This window comes from Bombus fervidus, chromosome 4 (assembly GCF_041682495.2).
Source record: "Bombus fervidus isolate BK054 chromosome 4, iyBomFerv1, whole genome shotgun sequence".
Lineage (NCBI taxonomy): Eukaryota > Metazoa > Arthropoda > Insecta > Hymenoptera > Apidae > Bombus > Bombus fervidus.
The window spans coordinates 6,074,100-6,090,293 of record NC_091520.1 but is presented as its reverse complement, the minus strand read 5'-3'; the positions used below and the strand labels follow the sequence as shown (position 1 = coordinate 6,090,293).

General features: G+C 34.2%; 2 protein-coding genes and 1 long non-coding RNA gene across 4 annotated transcripts in view; 2 read left to right on the top strand and 1 right to left on the bottom strand.

Annotated features, from left to right (window-relative positions):
- Nucleotides 1-16,194, top strand: part of Chat (Choline acetyltransferase) — a 183,944-nt gene that overhangs the window by 79,412 nt on the left and 88,338 nt on the right. For both annotated transcript variants that reach the window (XM_072002502.2, XM_072002503.2), the window contains exon 3: nucleotides 14,900-15,091. In XM_072002502.2, the coding sequence (XP_071858603.1) occupies nucleotides 14,900-15,091 (192 nt within the window). The remainder of the gene's footprint in view (nucleotides 1-14,899; nucleotides 15,092-16,194) is intronic.
- Nucleotides 1-16,194, top strand: part of Vacht (Vesicular acetylcholine transporter) — a 118,949-nt gene that overhangs the window by 93,200 nt on the left and 9,555 nt on the right. The gene's annotated exons all lie outside the window — the stretch shown is intronic.
- LOC139986871 (uncharacterized) overlaps nucleotides 1-16,194 on the bottom strand; it is a 166,718-nt gene that overhangs the window by 145,009 nt on the left and 5,515 nt on the right. The window lies entirely within an intron of this gene.

Sequence of the window (16,194 nt, the reverse complement as noted above, 5' to 3'; positions counted from 1 at the left end):
CTTCTATGTAAGGAATTTTCTTTTTTTTTTTAATTATTTGATTTGTACCTTACAATTTATCTAGCTGGAAATTCGGTAATTTTTTTTAACTTTATTGTTAATTAATATGTGGGTGGCTATACCCAGCGGGATATCATCTTCGAGTTTGTCTATACGTAGAATTTAACTTACAGTTAGAAAGGAACATCGATGACCGATACACGTCGATTGTAATGAAACGTTGCACAGTTGTTCAGTGGATCAACCAAGGAATTTTATTATTTTTGGTTAGTGCTACTTTTTTGCTTTAAAATGAGAATATTGCATTGTATCCGAGTATCAGGTTTTATTTAAGTTCCTGTAAGTGTTCTGTAAAGGACACAAGATATGAAAAAATAGTTCAAAGTATGAAATCTTTGTAATTCGAAAATTTTCTAACAACTCAACTGTTCACTTAGAAACTACACTCGGCACGTAGCTATGCAGAGTGTTTCGTTTAACTGAAAATATTAGAATATCTGGCTTAATTGGGGGATCAAAGTTATCAAAAAAATTTTCGAAGGAGGATATCATACGGTGGAAATTATGTTTTTGCAGATACAGTAATGGGGGCAAGGGTTCAAGGTTAACTTTATTTTTAAAGAAGGGATCATACATTTTTTAATACATCAATCGATCCACCTCGGTTTATCTTTGTCTTCCATACGTTACAACGTATATGTGTCTTTCGTCTTTCCTCGTCTTTCACGCAACAAATGAAAGATAAAATATCTGCCAAATGAATAATTTTTCGACATAAATAGATTAATACCATTTTTATAGGAAATATCGAGATGGATCATTTAGTGTAAAAAGATAAGTTCATCTTGAAATCTCTTCCATTAGTGCAAAAAATAATTTCCAACGTATGATTCTTTTTCGAATATTTTTTTATAACTTCGACCCCTCGTGAAATATTTTACCGTTTCTAGTAACGAAACGCTCTGTATAACTACGTATCGAGTGTAGTCTCTACGTGAACAGTTGAATCGTTGGAGAAGTTTCAAATTTCGAACTGTTTTTTGATATCTTGTATCGTTTGCAACTTACAAGTTTGCATCCTGTTACTGGATCTGCAAAAAAAAAAAAAAAAAGAAGAATGATTTTCATGATGTCCTTCGAGTCATACTTCACTTAAAACATTGATAATTGAACATTTCATAACTTTAATCCCTTGTGTCATATTCTACCTTTCCCAGTTAAGCGAAACGCCCTATATATGTATACAACGTGTACTGCAAAATTGCGTGCACGATTTTTGAAGCACTTGCGACTACGTAGCAAAAGAATATTACAAACGAAAGTAAATCTGCTTCCAATCAGCTACAAATTATTTTTTTGAGCTACAAGATGCAATACTTAAAATCACAGAAAAATGCTTTCGTTTATAACTAATCAAGGTCTTAATTTTTTTTAAATGGCACGATGTATTTTTGATTTCATGGTATTGCAGTTGATGTTAAAACAATTTCAACGACCTAAATACTATGCCTTCCATATGACCATGAGTTCAGAAGTATTGAATTCATTGATTCACTGGTCGTTGACGTGTGAAATTTGGTTTAGTAGGGCTTGTTAGGTCAGACGTTTTTTGCAATAACGTTTGTGCCGTCAAGAAATTGCAACAGTAAAAATTACCAAAGTACTTTATATTCAACGGAATTGCTTTAACCTTTTTACGTGGAATTGTATATTGGATTTCTTATCCCTGAATAATTGTATATATCGTGCTTATAACTAACGTCTGAATTGCACGACACTTTCCAGTTGCACGACGCAAAGTTCCGCCCTGTTCACTAAAGTTTGATGTGTAAAAGAAAATGAACCTCGTGGATCTACTTCCCCGCATGCATGTTTTATTTTATCTTGAAGCTCTTCTATAGAGTTTGCTGCTTTGCCGTCAACAAAGGAGCATAAAAGTCTAATGAAGATAAATCTGGTAAAGGAAGCAGGGTTTTTTATTATTGCAATTTGTTGATAGCACGAACGTTACTATAAACGTGTATGAACGACCTATGAACCAATGAACTCAACATTTTTGAACTCATGGTCATTCGAAAATCATGGTATTTAGGTCGTTGAATTCATCTTCACATCAGCTACAATGTCATGAAATCAAAAGTATTTATCGTGCCATTTAAGAAAGACAAAGTGAACTAGATTTTTTATAAAAAAAAAGTATTTTTTGTGATTTTTAGTAATTTATAGATGATATTTTATAGATGATAGATTCAAGGCGGATCAACTTTTCTTGAAAATATTTTTTGTCATATTATAGGGAGTGCTATACATATCGGTCTGTATATAGATCGATGAACAAGAAGCTTTTTCGGGAAGCGTCTCAATTTTTAATTTCAAATTTATGAAGCGGAATCAGAAACAATTTCGAAGACGAACCTGTATGGTACGATACACGTTGCTTGGAAAAATGCGTGAAATATTAAAATCAGAGCATACGAAATAGCAGTATTTTCCGCGTCGTTGTACGGTAGCGCACTGAGCCGCGTGAAATTCGAAAAATAAAAATTGTATTTTGCGATGAATATCGGCGCGCGATTTATCTTCTAGTAGAATATTTCAGATGCAAACAACATCGACGTGCTCATAAATTCATTGGACGTGAATTTAGCAACACGAGTTAAAACCACTTAAAAAAAAGAAAAAAGAAAAAAAGGGAAGGGAAAAGGGTAGGAAGAAACGTCGAGGTACAATGCAAAATGAAATAATTTTCAATAACTCTTCGAATGACTCGTTACAGGGGTTACATCGGTATGCAAATATCGTCGAATGACGCGTCAAAGAAAAGAGAGATTATCCATACAAAGGGTCACCGCAATTTTCAAACAACAAGCAATTTCCATCGATCGATCGTGCCGCCAGATACAGACATACAGTCAGATGAAACAAAAGTTCGGGGAGGAGTGGCTGGTTCTCCTTATCGATGCAAAACAGTGCGGAGGGTCGTAGCAATTAAGAGATAACAAGGTTTCCCCCTCGGCACCCCTCCAATTAGTAACACCCAGGGCCCCCTTACCGCTGTCAGGCCAGCAACAACCCCCCTTAGGCTTCCTTTATACTTTATAGTCACTGTACTACCCACCATCCATGTCTCCCTTTTTCGTACCACTTGCTCCTCTCCCTTGTTTCGCTATTGTTCCTTCATTTTTTTCTCGTAATTATTTTCTGCTCCCCTTCCTTCTTTCTTTATCTTGTATTTCTTTCTTTTTGTTTCGTACCGATTTCCTCGCGACAGTTTGCTTGTGGTAATTGTTTCGGTAGTTATCGATATCGATGATTTCCCATGATTTTCTGTTGGATTATTGTGAGATCTGAGTGCGTGTTTATGATGTGTGTGACTGGAAAAATTTAATCAACGTGTTGTAAATATCCCCTTAAACATGAATCGTAATATGAATAGGAAAAGGACGTGGCAACCACTTATTTAGTATGAATGGACGGTAATTTTCTACCGTTTCTTTCTTTAGGTAGTAACGGCCAGTTTTGAAGAGAAAATTAGAAATACAAACGTGCTTTCCTCAGAAAAAAATTAGTCAAATTAAATAATTATTATAACAAGAATTATTAAATTTTTTAATTTATCATCTTTAACCAATATTTTCGATTTTCGATTTTCGATTTTCGGTTTTCGATTTTTGAATACGTTGTCGGAGGTGTTATACCGAAGTACTTTGTCTTAAAGTAGAGTGTACCAATCTTTGATGTTCTGACAAAAAATACTGCAAATAAAAATTAATTGGTGTTTGGCCGGCTAGAAGCTGTAAAGAATGTCCAGGAAATTGTTTCTTCCATAATATACCAAGTTTGTAAATGATACAATATTGTTGTAGCTGATATCAAGAGGAGTTCAATGACCTAGTATACTATAACCTTGAAGTAGCCTGAAAGTGACCGTCGTCGACTATATGCTAAGGTTTATTTTATAGACACGAATAACGTACAGAAAAAGACGTAACTGCATGTTACCCTTGTATGTTCAATTACAACAAACAACAAATGATTCCATAAACGTAACTGCGACCTATGCAGTAAGTTTGTAGCAGTTGTCGCTGTAATACAATGAGAACGAAATTCAATATTTTGAAGTGACTCCGACTATAGACCTCAGGCTGTAGACAACTTATAAAATCCTATAAAAATAAAACTCGCAGGAAATTTTTTATACGACAACTCGCAATCCGCTCAACACTGATTAACTTATATTTGAGACATTTTTCTGTCAGACTCAAAGAATCATGGTAACGGTTACATGATACAGCCTATGTATGTCACCACCACTCGACCTTGGTTTCCAAAATATTCGCAAAAGACTGTCGGTATCATTGCAGTGAATTCTGCCTATAATTGGGCGTCTAATTATGCATATAATTATGCGGCAGCATGTGTGTACATGAGGCCTCACGGCGGCTGGCAACCAATACTGAGGTGAATTTTTTACATGAATTTAACGTAGTGGTATCGACAATTTTCGGCGACTACCTCGCAAATAAAAGCCGAGCGGTAGTCATATGTATAGAAAAAAATTGTTCAAAATGTTGATTTCTTCAACATATCCAAAAAATAATTTTTATAAGGTTATATGATGGGTGGTTAGGTGAGTAAGAAATCGATGATTGAAAACTTCTTGTAGACAACACTGTAACACTGCTAAACACCGAACTTTTTGGCAGAGAGAGAAAGCTTCTGTGACTTAAAATTATTTTCAAAATTGGATTTTTTTTTTACTATTATAAGATCTTAAGTGTGCAATAATATAACATAATAACAATACATATAATGATAGTAATAATAAAGCACACAATAATCCAAATGCATCACAGAATTTTCTACTTTTCGCACTAACATAGTCAAAATTCATAGGAAGAAGGATTGTATTAAGGATTGTAGAAAAACCACCATATGCCATTTTTAGTTGTGTCGAAAATTGACTGTGCCATTCTTTTAAATTCGCAAGCATTGTAAGCACCATTCCCGTTTGTCGACAATTTTTCATTTCCGATAAAATTAGTTTCTCTCTTATTAAGTTCCACTTGTAGAACAAACTGATTTTTTAAATTTCGATTTTTACCGACGTTAGCCCAAGATGTAACAAAAAGATTTAGAGCGATTTTTAAGATGCACAATTTGCACGATACATATATTTTAATCGTGAATCAGGGTTAAATCTGGTGATAATGCAAGGGAGTGTCTATACTAGGAATTTTGCTTTGACGTGAAATGTATAGATAGACAGAATGACACAATGGCGATTGCATTTATTTATGTCAAACACGTTATGTATCACTGGAGCTTTGTTCTACGAAGACAGTTCCAAGAAATAGCGGGAATAATATCGGCCACTATGCGAAGTATTAAGCCTTTGCGCCTCGGAAACATTTTAATTGATCTATCCTTTTCCAATTCAGTAATTAAAAATTAGATTTATGAAGAAAAGTTTACGTATTATGAAGACGAGTTAAAAGACCAAGTAAACAATAATTGAAAGGAGCTTATGTAATGGCTTGCGACAAATTGGTATTTTTCATATGAAACGCAGCTACGATTTCAATTGTTCGATTATTATCCAACAAATTTTATTATCAAATGTTTCCATAACTGATTAGTAGTATATTAAAATTTAATTGGTATTTATTAATTAATATTAAAACTATAGTATACAGTATAGTTATTATAAATTTATACACCATAGTTATTACATATTCAGTTAAAGTCAGATTCCGAAATGTTTAATTCAGTAAAGAAGATGCCTTATATGAACTAATAGACAAAACTGTTTTGATAATGGAATTTTCCGATAATAGAACAATCACTTTTCCGGCATGAAATTTCATTTGTTTGAGTACAGATTAAGATTAACTGAAAGTTCTTTTAAATATTTATGCATTCTTTATCTTTTTGACTGCTAAGTCATATAATTCTTTCAACATAGATAACTGAGTAGAGTTTTTTTATTTCGAATCATCGACGCTCTTTTTCGAACGCTACGAATGCTTCGCCGTGAGAAGGCACTTCTCCGTTACAATTTTCGTTCGTTGTATCCATTTGCGTAAATATAAAAAAATTGTATGTTTAAGGATTTTTTATCGTCACCAGAATCAGAAAAATGAATAATTTTCAGTACCATGTTTTTGTTTTTTAATATCTGCAACCGTGGCTTTTCCAACATCATGTATTTACGCTAATTCTGCAGCAGTTGCATTACTTTAGAGTCGTTTAATTCTGTCGTATTTTATTAACCAGAATTCATTGTCAAATCGAATAAAACAAAGAATACATTATATAAGAACACTAATAAAATATCTAAAATATCTAAAACGGAGAAACGCATCCGTTACTGGGAAACATTATCCCGGAATTACTTAAATACTAAATATTATAATATACCTGCAAATACTAATATAATATAATATTATTATCCGGATAATACAAGTTCGAATATTGAGGTACCTAAATAAAGGGGGCTCTACCGTATGTTTAATATTTTTCCTTTCCAATACATTTTATTTACTTGGTTGAAAATGTTTTTTATATAAAGAATACGGGATCAATGGTTATTTAGCTGTCATGAAGAGGAATGGCGTTCGAAACATTGAGCTACACAATACTTTTAAAGTTTTACCGTTTCTACGAATCTCGATTTGAATCTCCCCATCTTCCGCTGTCGATTTTCCTTTGCATCCCGCCTGGTCCTGTTTGCATAGAATAGAGGTCCGCAGGGAATTATGGCACAGAGGGAAGGATCGCAAGGTGCCACTCGTGATGGAAGGTACATATTATCCGGCGCGCGTCCACGCGACGACACAGCGAAGGGAAGTGCAAGGAAATTGAGCGTACGTAAAATTTCCGCTCAGAGGAAATACATGGAATCCTCGACAAAGCTTCTACCCTCTATCCTATATGCCGTGAGACTTGATCGTTTATCGCGATTGCACGACACAAGTGTGTGTCCTTGTACTCGAAATATCTTTTGCGAACATTTCTGTGTATAAGCGTCGGATTTTATTGCGATTTGGAATACCAAAATATTTGGAAAAGATTTTTCCATTTCTTTGATTCGAGATACTTTGCAGTTGGAGAAAGATATGTGCAACTGAAGGACACTAAAGAGAAATTTTATGTTATACAAGTAAATGTATATAAAAGTAGATGTTTACAGTTATATAGTTATATAGTATAACATTATATAATATTACATTATATAGTATAACGTTATAATGTATTATGTTATATAGCATTACGTTGTAATGTTTTAGGTTATATAGTATTACGTTATATAGTATTACGTTACAACGTATTACATTATATAGTATTACGTTATAATGTATTACGTTATATAGTATAGAGAACCTCTGTAGTTCGAAAACCTCTACGTTCTTGTTCATTCCCTTCCGCTGTGAGAACATTCTTGGAGGTGGAAAAGGAAGTTACTTTAACTCGAATTATTTGTCATGTGTACAGATGCGATGTTTTATCTCTGTAACTCGAATTTAGAACAGTCAAAACTGTATGGGTCGAAGTTTATCTCTGTAAATCGAAGTGCGTCTATAGTTATGCCACGTGTTACAAAATGTAAGAAACTAATAGTTCGATATTGTATCTTTTTTTTCAACCGTTACGATTATCTCGAATAACATAAGACGATATAAGCTGTATCTCTAGTTCTTCGTCCTTCCACCACGTGCATATCCATGCAAGCTAATCGTTTTTCGTTAGTCGAACGCGTAATTGTCATCGTCTCCTGCGTCTCTAACTTTCGCATCTATGTACGTCGAATAAAACGACTTCGAAGAGGAAGCTTAATCTCTTAGGTACGGCTGAATTTTGTATGAAGCTGTTTCTTTGTACGGCATAGTTTGACGCGAATTACGCGTAAACGATACAGCACTGCAATGTATGGCGAATAATGCTGTTCCCTAGGCAAGCACACTGGAACGAAGTTTTTGATAACTAAATTATAATTTTTCTTAAAGATATGATGCATATACTTTGTTAGAATACAACGACATTTCACCTATAGGCATAAGTACCCTTACACAGACACCCACACAAGCATTTGAATAGGACACTTACACAGGTCATACTCATTACTGTATAGAGAGTGGGGCTCAAAATATTTAAGGGATCACTACCTACGTCTAGTCTGAAAGTAACTGGCCAACAATCAACAATCTCCGTACGTTGTTAATTATATCACTCGCAACAGGTTCTGTAATTCTGTTTAATAAATATCATTGAACATTATTTCAACACAAACATTGTGTCTTCCACAGATTATTAATCTTAACTTCAAGATTAAATTCTAACATACTTTTAACTTTAATAATTTACTTTAATAATTAATAACACAATTGCGTGTGTTATATTTTAAAGCACGGTACCACATAGATCCACGTCACAATTTTCACACTCATAGCGCGATAGTGTTTTTCAAATTGCTCTTCGTTTTCTATTTTCAAGCGACATTTTGAGGTTGAAGATTCCAAAACATTATAAGGATACGGATTGCCATATTAAAAAAAGCATCTAACAATGGTATATTTATATTAAGGAAAAGCAACAACTGGTACCTGACATTGGCGTATCAAAAACAAAGACTATATATTCTGTCTGTATATTATTAACACTTTGACTGCCACGTTGGTCATTAGTGACCGGAGCGCTTGAACTTCTTACAATTGTAAAAATTGAATGAAAATTGACAGTTTTTATTAGAACATTTTATTAGAACATTTTTATTAGAACATCAATAAAAAAAATGAGAACAAATCTTGCATCTAATGGCGCATTGTGTTATAACACTGTGACATCCTGAGCGAAACATGTGATTTTGACGTGGCAGTCAAAGTGTTGACATTGTTATAAAACCTTACGAGGTCAAAAGAAGTGTGAAGCAAAACAAATGAAAATTTAGTTCAAACGGTGAGCGAATGAGTCAGTAGAGTGAGCCACTATAGTGGCGCATCGTACCTAAGATGTTAAAATACTAACACTCCGAAAAGGTGAAGGTAGTTGTGCCTTCGCACGAAGTTCGTATATATGTGGAATTTTCGTTTGTTAAACCTCCTTCACTTAAAAAATTTCGATAAGTTATTATCTTTGAGATTCGAGTTACCGAGATTCAATTATGTTTAGTTCGTACTCAATAAGATGCATTCACAAGGTATTTATATTTTATTATTAATTTATTATGTTCTTATTATATTATATTATACTTCAATTTATTATTAATGTATTATGTAAAGAGTTCACAATTTATCATTTTATCATAATTTATTTATCACGTTTACTATTTTGTATTAATTTATATATTATTCATATTTTATTATTATTAAGAATATCCATAATTTAAATTACATCAGATATTGAAACTTGGATGTTACGCGGCATGGAACGTTCAGGTTTCCCGAGACATGGCATCATTTAATTATACAAGTAAAATTCTCGCGTCACAATTATCGATGAGATGTACGACCAACACAGCACGCTGTACATCCTCGTCCCGACGAAAATGCCTGAATGGCCTCGATCAAGCAGACCTCGTTTGCCCGATTCGATAATAATCAATCGGATGCGCCTTTCATTCGAACGCACTGAATTCGAAATAATTACCCTTCCTTTCCCACTGCCCTCCAATTTCTCGCTCTTTCTCCCTAGCGCTGTTTCGTTGCAACATCAACCGTCCTGTAAACGTGATCACACGTTGCTCGCCACACGATGCCACTTGCTAATTGCGAAAACAAGCTGTATCGTACTCGTATCTGGTCGTACAACTAGATAGAGCCTCGTCCAGACTTGTCGAATTATCACTCGATTCAAACAACTCCAAACTAACTTACTGGATATACAAAAATCTGTCTATTCATTTCACTAAAAATACGCTTTCAAACTTCACTGCTCCTTCAGATTAGCCACATTATATAAATTCATAAAGAAAAAGTAAAAAAATGGACAGCTTAGAAAACTGAAACGACCAAATGACATTGTCACTTTTATAAAGCATAAGTTACTGACGCAACCGCGACGATACTCAATTGTTAAAAAATAATGTAACAATATTTTGTTACTCGTTTGCCTCTTAACCGACGAAGGATTGAAATACTATTTTCTAATTTTTCTAATTTTAACATCTTATCAAATCTCGTACATACGCGAAATCACATACGAAGAACCTTCCTGCCCGCTGCCGCTTTTATTTCTCTTCTCCTTGTTCTTTTTTAAACTAGGATTTAAGTCGTTTTGAAAATAAGCCGCTAGGATCGAACGAAATCCAGGCTACGGTATCGAATATTTCAAATCCACGCAATCGCGCGGCTCGATAAGCTCGTTCCGGATCGAAAAGTCGGCTGGATGTTGGGGCTCTCGGCGTGCAAAGGTCGTTAGCAGAGTTTCGAGCGGTGCATAGCAATGAGCCTTGAAAAGGGGGTAGAAAACCTCCTGGGAATCCAGACACCCGTTACGTTTCGAGGCTCATAGGAAGCGGACGGGCTGGCCCGCAACACCGAGGGACCGGCTTCGGGACAAAACTGACTCATGGCAACCGAGATAATCGAACTCGTTACCGGCATTCTCCGGATTCGTTTCGTGAACGGAATAACGTATACGACACTCGTTTCACAATTCCCGTAGAGTTCGACTGACGTCGTTCGATCGTCAACGAACGATCGAAATTTAATCATCGTTCTCTCGGCTGTGCGTCGAGCTTTAAGTGACACTGATTCGGTCGTTCGCAACGTATCAAACAGTGATACTAAGCGAGTGTTTCGTAAGCGAATCGATTTGTTAAAAACGAAACAGCTGCGCGCTGGTTAAGGTAAACTTGATAAGCATAGGCAAACATGATACTCACTCTGTGTAGGTTAATTTTTTAGCTTTTTGGATGTTTAAAATCTGAAAGAATTTTATCGATGTTTTTGTGTTTCAATCACGTGGTGCAGCGATGAAATCGAACGAAAAATGAGAGAAGATAATCCGTTTTATTAAGAAGAATGAATTTAATATATAATTTTATTGGTGGCTAAATTTGCCGATTATATTTGCGATATATTCATAATATAAGTTATTATATTATAATGATTATGATAAAGAGCTGTAGGTGAATCTTAAATCAGAATTAATTCATTGACATTGACTGATAATAATTCAGAATTATTCGAGATGATAGAAAGTTTTATACGAACTCGATCGTACCTTACTTTTAATTTTATACTCTGTTATCGGAAATTGGTAGGCTATTAATTTTATCGAATAGTGAGTGCAAACTTGCTAACTTATCAATGTCATTATCAAACTTATCAAAATGTAAATGTAAACTTTATGAAAAAGATTATGTCTTAATGAGTATATTGTATAAATTATAATGTTGCTGTAAAATGAGACTCAACATCGCAAAATGTAAAGGGCGCTATGTTAAATGCACGATGGATGAAGTATTCTTTCTGACGATCGTTGAAATTAAATATATTATTACCATTTTTACAGTCAATTTTACGTCAAGAGAAGAAAGTAAAAAGATGGAACGTAAATGTGTGCAGAAAACATCTGCCTTATTTATATGTATGTGTGTATTCTTCTTTGTAAGACAGAAATTTTTCAGGTATTCTTCTTCGGATATCATACAGTGAATATAACAAGACGGAAAAGAAAAACAATAAAATACGTAACGTACTTTTGATTTTTATATTTTTACTTGAACTTTATTTTACAATTTTTTAAAGAAGAAAACAGTTGTGATAACTAAATTTTTTCATTAGCGATATACCAACATATATATTCGTCATTGATCGGTAGAAGTTCACTGATTTTCTCACTTATCTATGACTTGTTGTTCAAACAACCGAAATTCACAAGCGAATGAGCACATTCAATCACACGTTTGCACGACTCTCTGCTCGTAGAAATATTTTAGATCTATATAATATTTTACAAATATCTTATAAATTTCCAAACGGTGACGCTTAATATTTGCAATAAATTTGTGACGCTTAGTTAATTCCTTACTTATTTTGTAAAAAGAATATATTTTTTAATAATTATAAAGAAGGTTCATCGAGTTCACAGATTTTATAACTGAAAGTGATGATCTCCAAACTACTTCGACATTACAAATCAGTTACATTTATTGTATTTACGTAATCGTAGCTATACTTCGAAGCAATTAATTATCGTACTTAATGAACAGATTGTTCCAGTATGTTCCAGAACATATGTATAATAAATTAAAACTGAGTTGCTCTGTTTAACTTTCAGCTTCGTAATTATAATAATTTCTATCCAAGAGATGACTCGACGAAGAGCTTAGTCTAAAAAAAAAAAAAAAAGAACTTTCCTAAACCGGAACAAGACCAAGCTAAATTAGCTGAAACTAAAACAAACTCTTCCGCGGATCGTACGCGTTATTACGTGTTCAACGATCAGCCATACATCAACACGAAACACGCGTAGAAAGCGTGTCAACTCGACACACCGGTTGTCACATAAATCACTAGCATCCCGCTTCCTCGTTGTTGGTCATGAGTCAAGCGACGCGTGTTGATTCCACAACGTTGTTGGCTGTCCTCGAGCATAGGTCGAAGCACGCTGGTTAATGAAACTAAATACTCGAACAAGCGTGGCGAAAAAGAGAGGAGAGTCTGTAACTGTCCCTGTTCCTCCCTGGCTCCACTTGCCGGAAACATTTCGCAACGAAGAAGGAAGGGTCGAGTTGCGTTCGGTTCGCAGACTCAGTCTTGTTAGGCCGAGGCAAAAGGGGATTCTGATCAACGAACCGTGCCGGCCTTAAGGGCCCTTACTCCCATAGACACGCTTCGTTTCTCGATTGATTCTTTATTTTACAATCGCCGTGACATCGTAAAGGCCAACGAATCGCATGTTGGAAGGCTCTTCTCTGTGCACGATGCACCCCTGAACTTGTTGAAACCCGACCGATCGATCCACTTTGCTTCCACTAACGTTTACCGATCATCCGTCGAATTTTGAATTCAATTCACTTCTCGTTCACATTCTTTCTGACGATCAGTGTATTTTATTTATAACCGTAGTATTAGACGATCATATGAAATATTATATTTATGTAATATTAGATTGTCCGAAATGTTTCTTTCGTTTTGTAAGAAAATAATAAACGCACAGTGCTTTTTGTTTTATATTAGTTTATTGAATTATGCACGAACATAATAATAGAAATAAAACGAAATATACGTAATCATACGTAATTCAATAAAATAATATAAAACAGAAATTGTTATTCATCTATTATCACCTTATGGAACGAAAGAAACTTTTCGGACAACCTAATATTTTAATTGAATTTGATACTTATTATATGTAACATTATATTGTTGAATGACATTTGCAACAAGCATCAATCATGTCGTTCTTGTGCTGCAAATATTAATAAATTGGATTGAAATACAAAGTTCAAGCATATCCTTTAGATAGTATATCTTATTTTTTATCTTTTATAGATTGTTGTATTTTGAAATGATCAAGTAAGTTTCTAAAATAGGCAATTTTTAAAGACCGTGAGTAAGCTACCAGTAAACGTATGCAGGTAGCTTGCAATTTATGTCTTTTGACTGAAACCCTTAAAATCAAGTGAGCAGAAACATTGTACAGTACCGCGAGTAATTATAAAGTCAACCCCATCTACAGATTTTTTATAATATTCAAACGAAAATTGACAAAATCTTGTATATTATAATAATTATAATTTTATATTATATATTTCGTATTATAACATAACATAAAACTAAAGATACAACAAACAAAAGCTTTTTCCTCTAAAAGATTAAAAAAAGATAAATTTTCTCTTAAAATTATGTTTCTTTGGTTGTGAAAAAATATAAACTCAACGTTAATTTTGTTACCTTTGCATTTAACATTTATTGGATTTCTCTTTATTTTTCATCACTTCTATCAATCTGTTAGGTACACTATCCACTAACTTATTTTAAGTTTCGTTTCGAAAATCCGCTCACGTGGATTTTATTCTTTTTTCAAGTTTCACGATATGTTCTATAAGTGGCTTCTCCTGATTGTAAGCTTTTGTTGCTAAAATTTTTCACAGGTTCTCGATCAGGTGGATAATAATTCTATTTCGAAATCTTGAAATCACTTTTTTGTAGTGGCAGCTGTATAAACAGGAACATTGTTTCGTTGAATAATTGCCTTTCCGTCTTCTATTTCGGTTATGAAAGCCAATAACTCGCCATGCAAAACGATTAAAAAAAAAAAAACTATTTCACTTGAAATATCTAGGCATGATCAGTGGTTTATCAGAGATGACTCTGACTGAGACCATAATTTTTTATCGAAGCAAAACTTCTTCTGAAATTCGTAATATTGCAATTTGTGGTCGATTGAAAATTGATAAATTTTCGCTCGGAAAATTTGTTGTCCGACTATCGAAAACGCCTGGAAGATCGTGGGGACTGATTTTTGGACCACCCTTATAAATATTCACAGCACCGTATTTCTGTAAATACTCGTAAAACGTAAAGATTTCGTTTCTCCAGCGATTCATGCGCGCGATATTCTGATATTTGTAGCGATAAATAGTACAAAATGACCTCGACCGACCGATAAGTGTGCCCTTTAACTTATCGAGCACGAAGCTCTTCATGTTTGTTCTGTTTAAACATTTTCAACAATGATCGTTGCAAGCATTCTGCTACAGTGGTAAATGTCAGGACCTCTGCGATTAACCTTTAAACAACGTTGTAAATCAACCGTGAGACATTTTGAGCGAATAAATCGATCATTCCTTCCGCTCCGTTTCCCCTTTCCCATGAATTAACATAATGATTGACTTTTATCGGCGATTTTTATCACGATAATCACCAATTTCCCTGTTCTCACATTACAGAAGGAAGCCACTCTACCAAATCTTCCGGTCCCGGATTTGGAGTCAACCTTGCAGAAATATTTGACCCAGGTCGAGGTAATCGCTCCGAATCATCTGCCGAAGACCAGAAGCCTGGTGAAAGCTTTCCTTTCTGGACCTGGACCGAAGCTGCAACAACGTCTTTTGGAACGTCGGCAAAAGATGTCCAACTGGGTAAGCGAATTTTGTCACTTTTCGTATCTTACAATGGCACAGAATTTGTATTATTATTGCTACTGTTCGTCCTTTGTTGCGACCTATAACGAATGCAGTTGAACTTTAAAGTTAACATACGAAGCAAAGAAAACTTTGAAGACCAACATAAAATATTTAAAACAAAGGCGAACTTTTCGAACGAGAACATATTCCAGATACATGCTACACTGCTCAAAACAATTGTTCCTTGCATTGTTATGTTGCACGCGATACAGTTATTAAAATGTATTGCCTGTACTATACAAAGTTGAAAATATCTGGGTATCTTTTGCATTTGACATTAGAAACGCAAAAGATGATGAAATAAGTATTTTCTAATTCATCTGTTCTCAATTCTTTGTTGTTTTACTACACCGATAAAGAATTAGAAGACGATGTTGCGATGCTCATTTGTATCGGCCTTAAGGTTAAGGATTCCCGTATGACAACAATAAAAAGATGTGATTCTCATGAATTTTTTCTAGACTAACTATTAGTTACTATTGGGACTTAGACCTCTTTGGGATGTAAATATAGTCTTCAGGTTCTTCATCATTCCTCTTATTTTCATTTTATTGTTCACATATTCACATTTTTCCCCAAATATACTCTTCGTTGTTTCTCTTTCAAAAACAGGTTCGATCCCGGCGTAAAATATCTAACTTTATGAAAATTCCTCAACATTCTGATGACTGTGGCAGATGCTATACTGTATGTCAATAATATGTTACATTAGCAAAGGTCATCACAAAACTCGTACAATATACAACAAATAATAAGAAGAATTGAAATAAAAAGAAATACGCTTGTACTTCAAGACTATCTTTTACTTTCCCAAAGAAGCTTAAACCCACATAAGCAGTTAGTCTAAAAAAGATTTATAAACATCACTTTTATTGTTGGTGAATGATAAAGTGTCTCCGCTACGAAATTTAAATGATTTCAGATCATTCTTTTTGACTGGGTCTGAGATTAAAAATTTCTAATATTTTTTTCTTCACGCCGAAATTTTTTCACTTTTCGAAAGGTTTCTTTTAGAAAGGCTGTGTTCAAATAAAACAATAATATAGTAGTAAAATCAT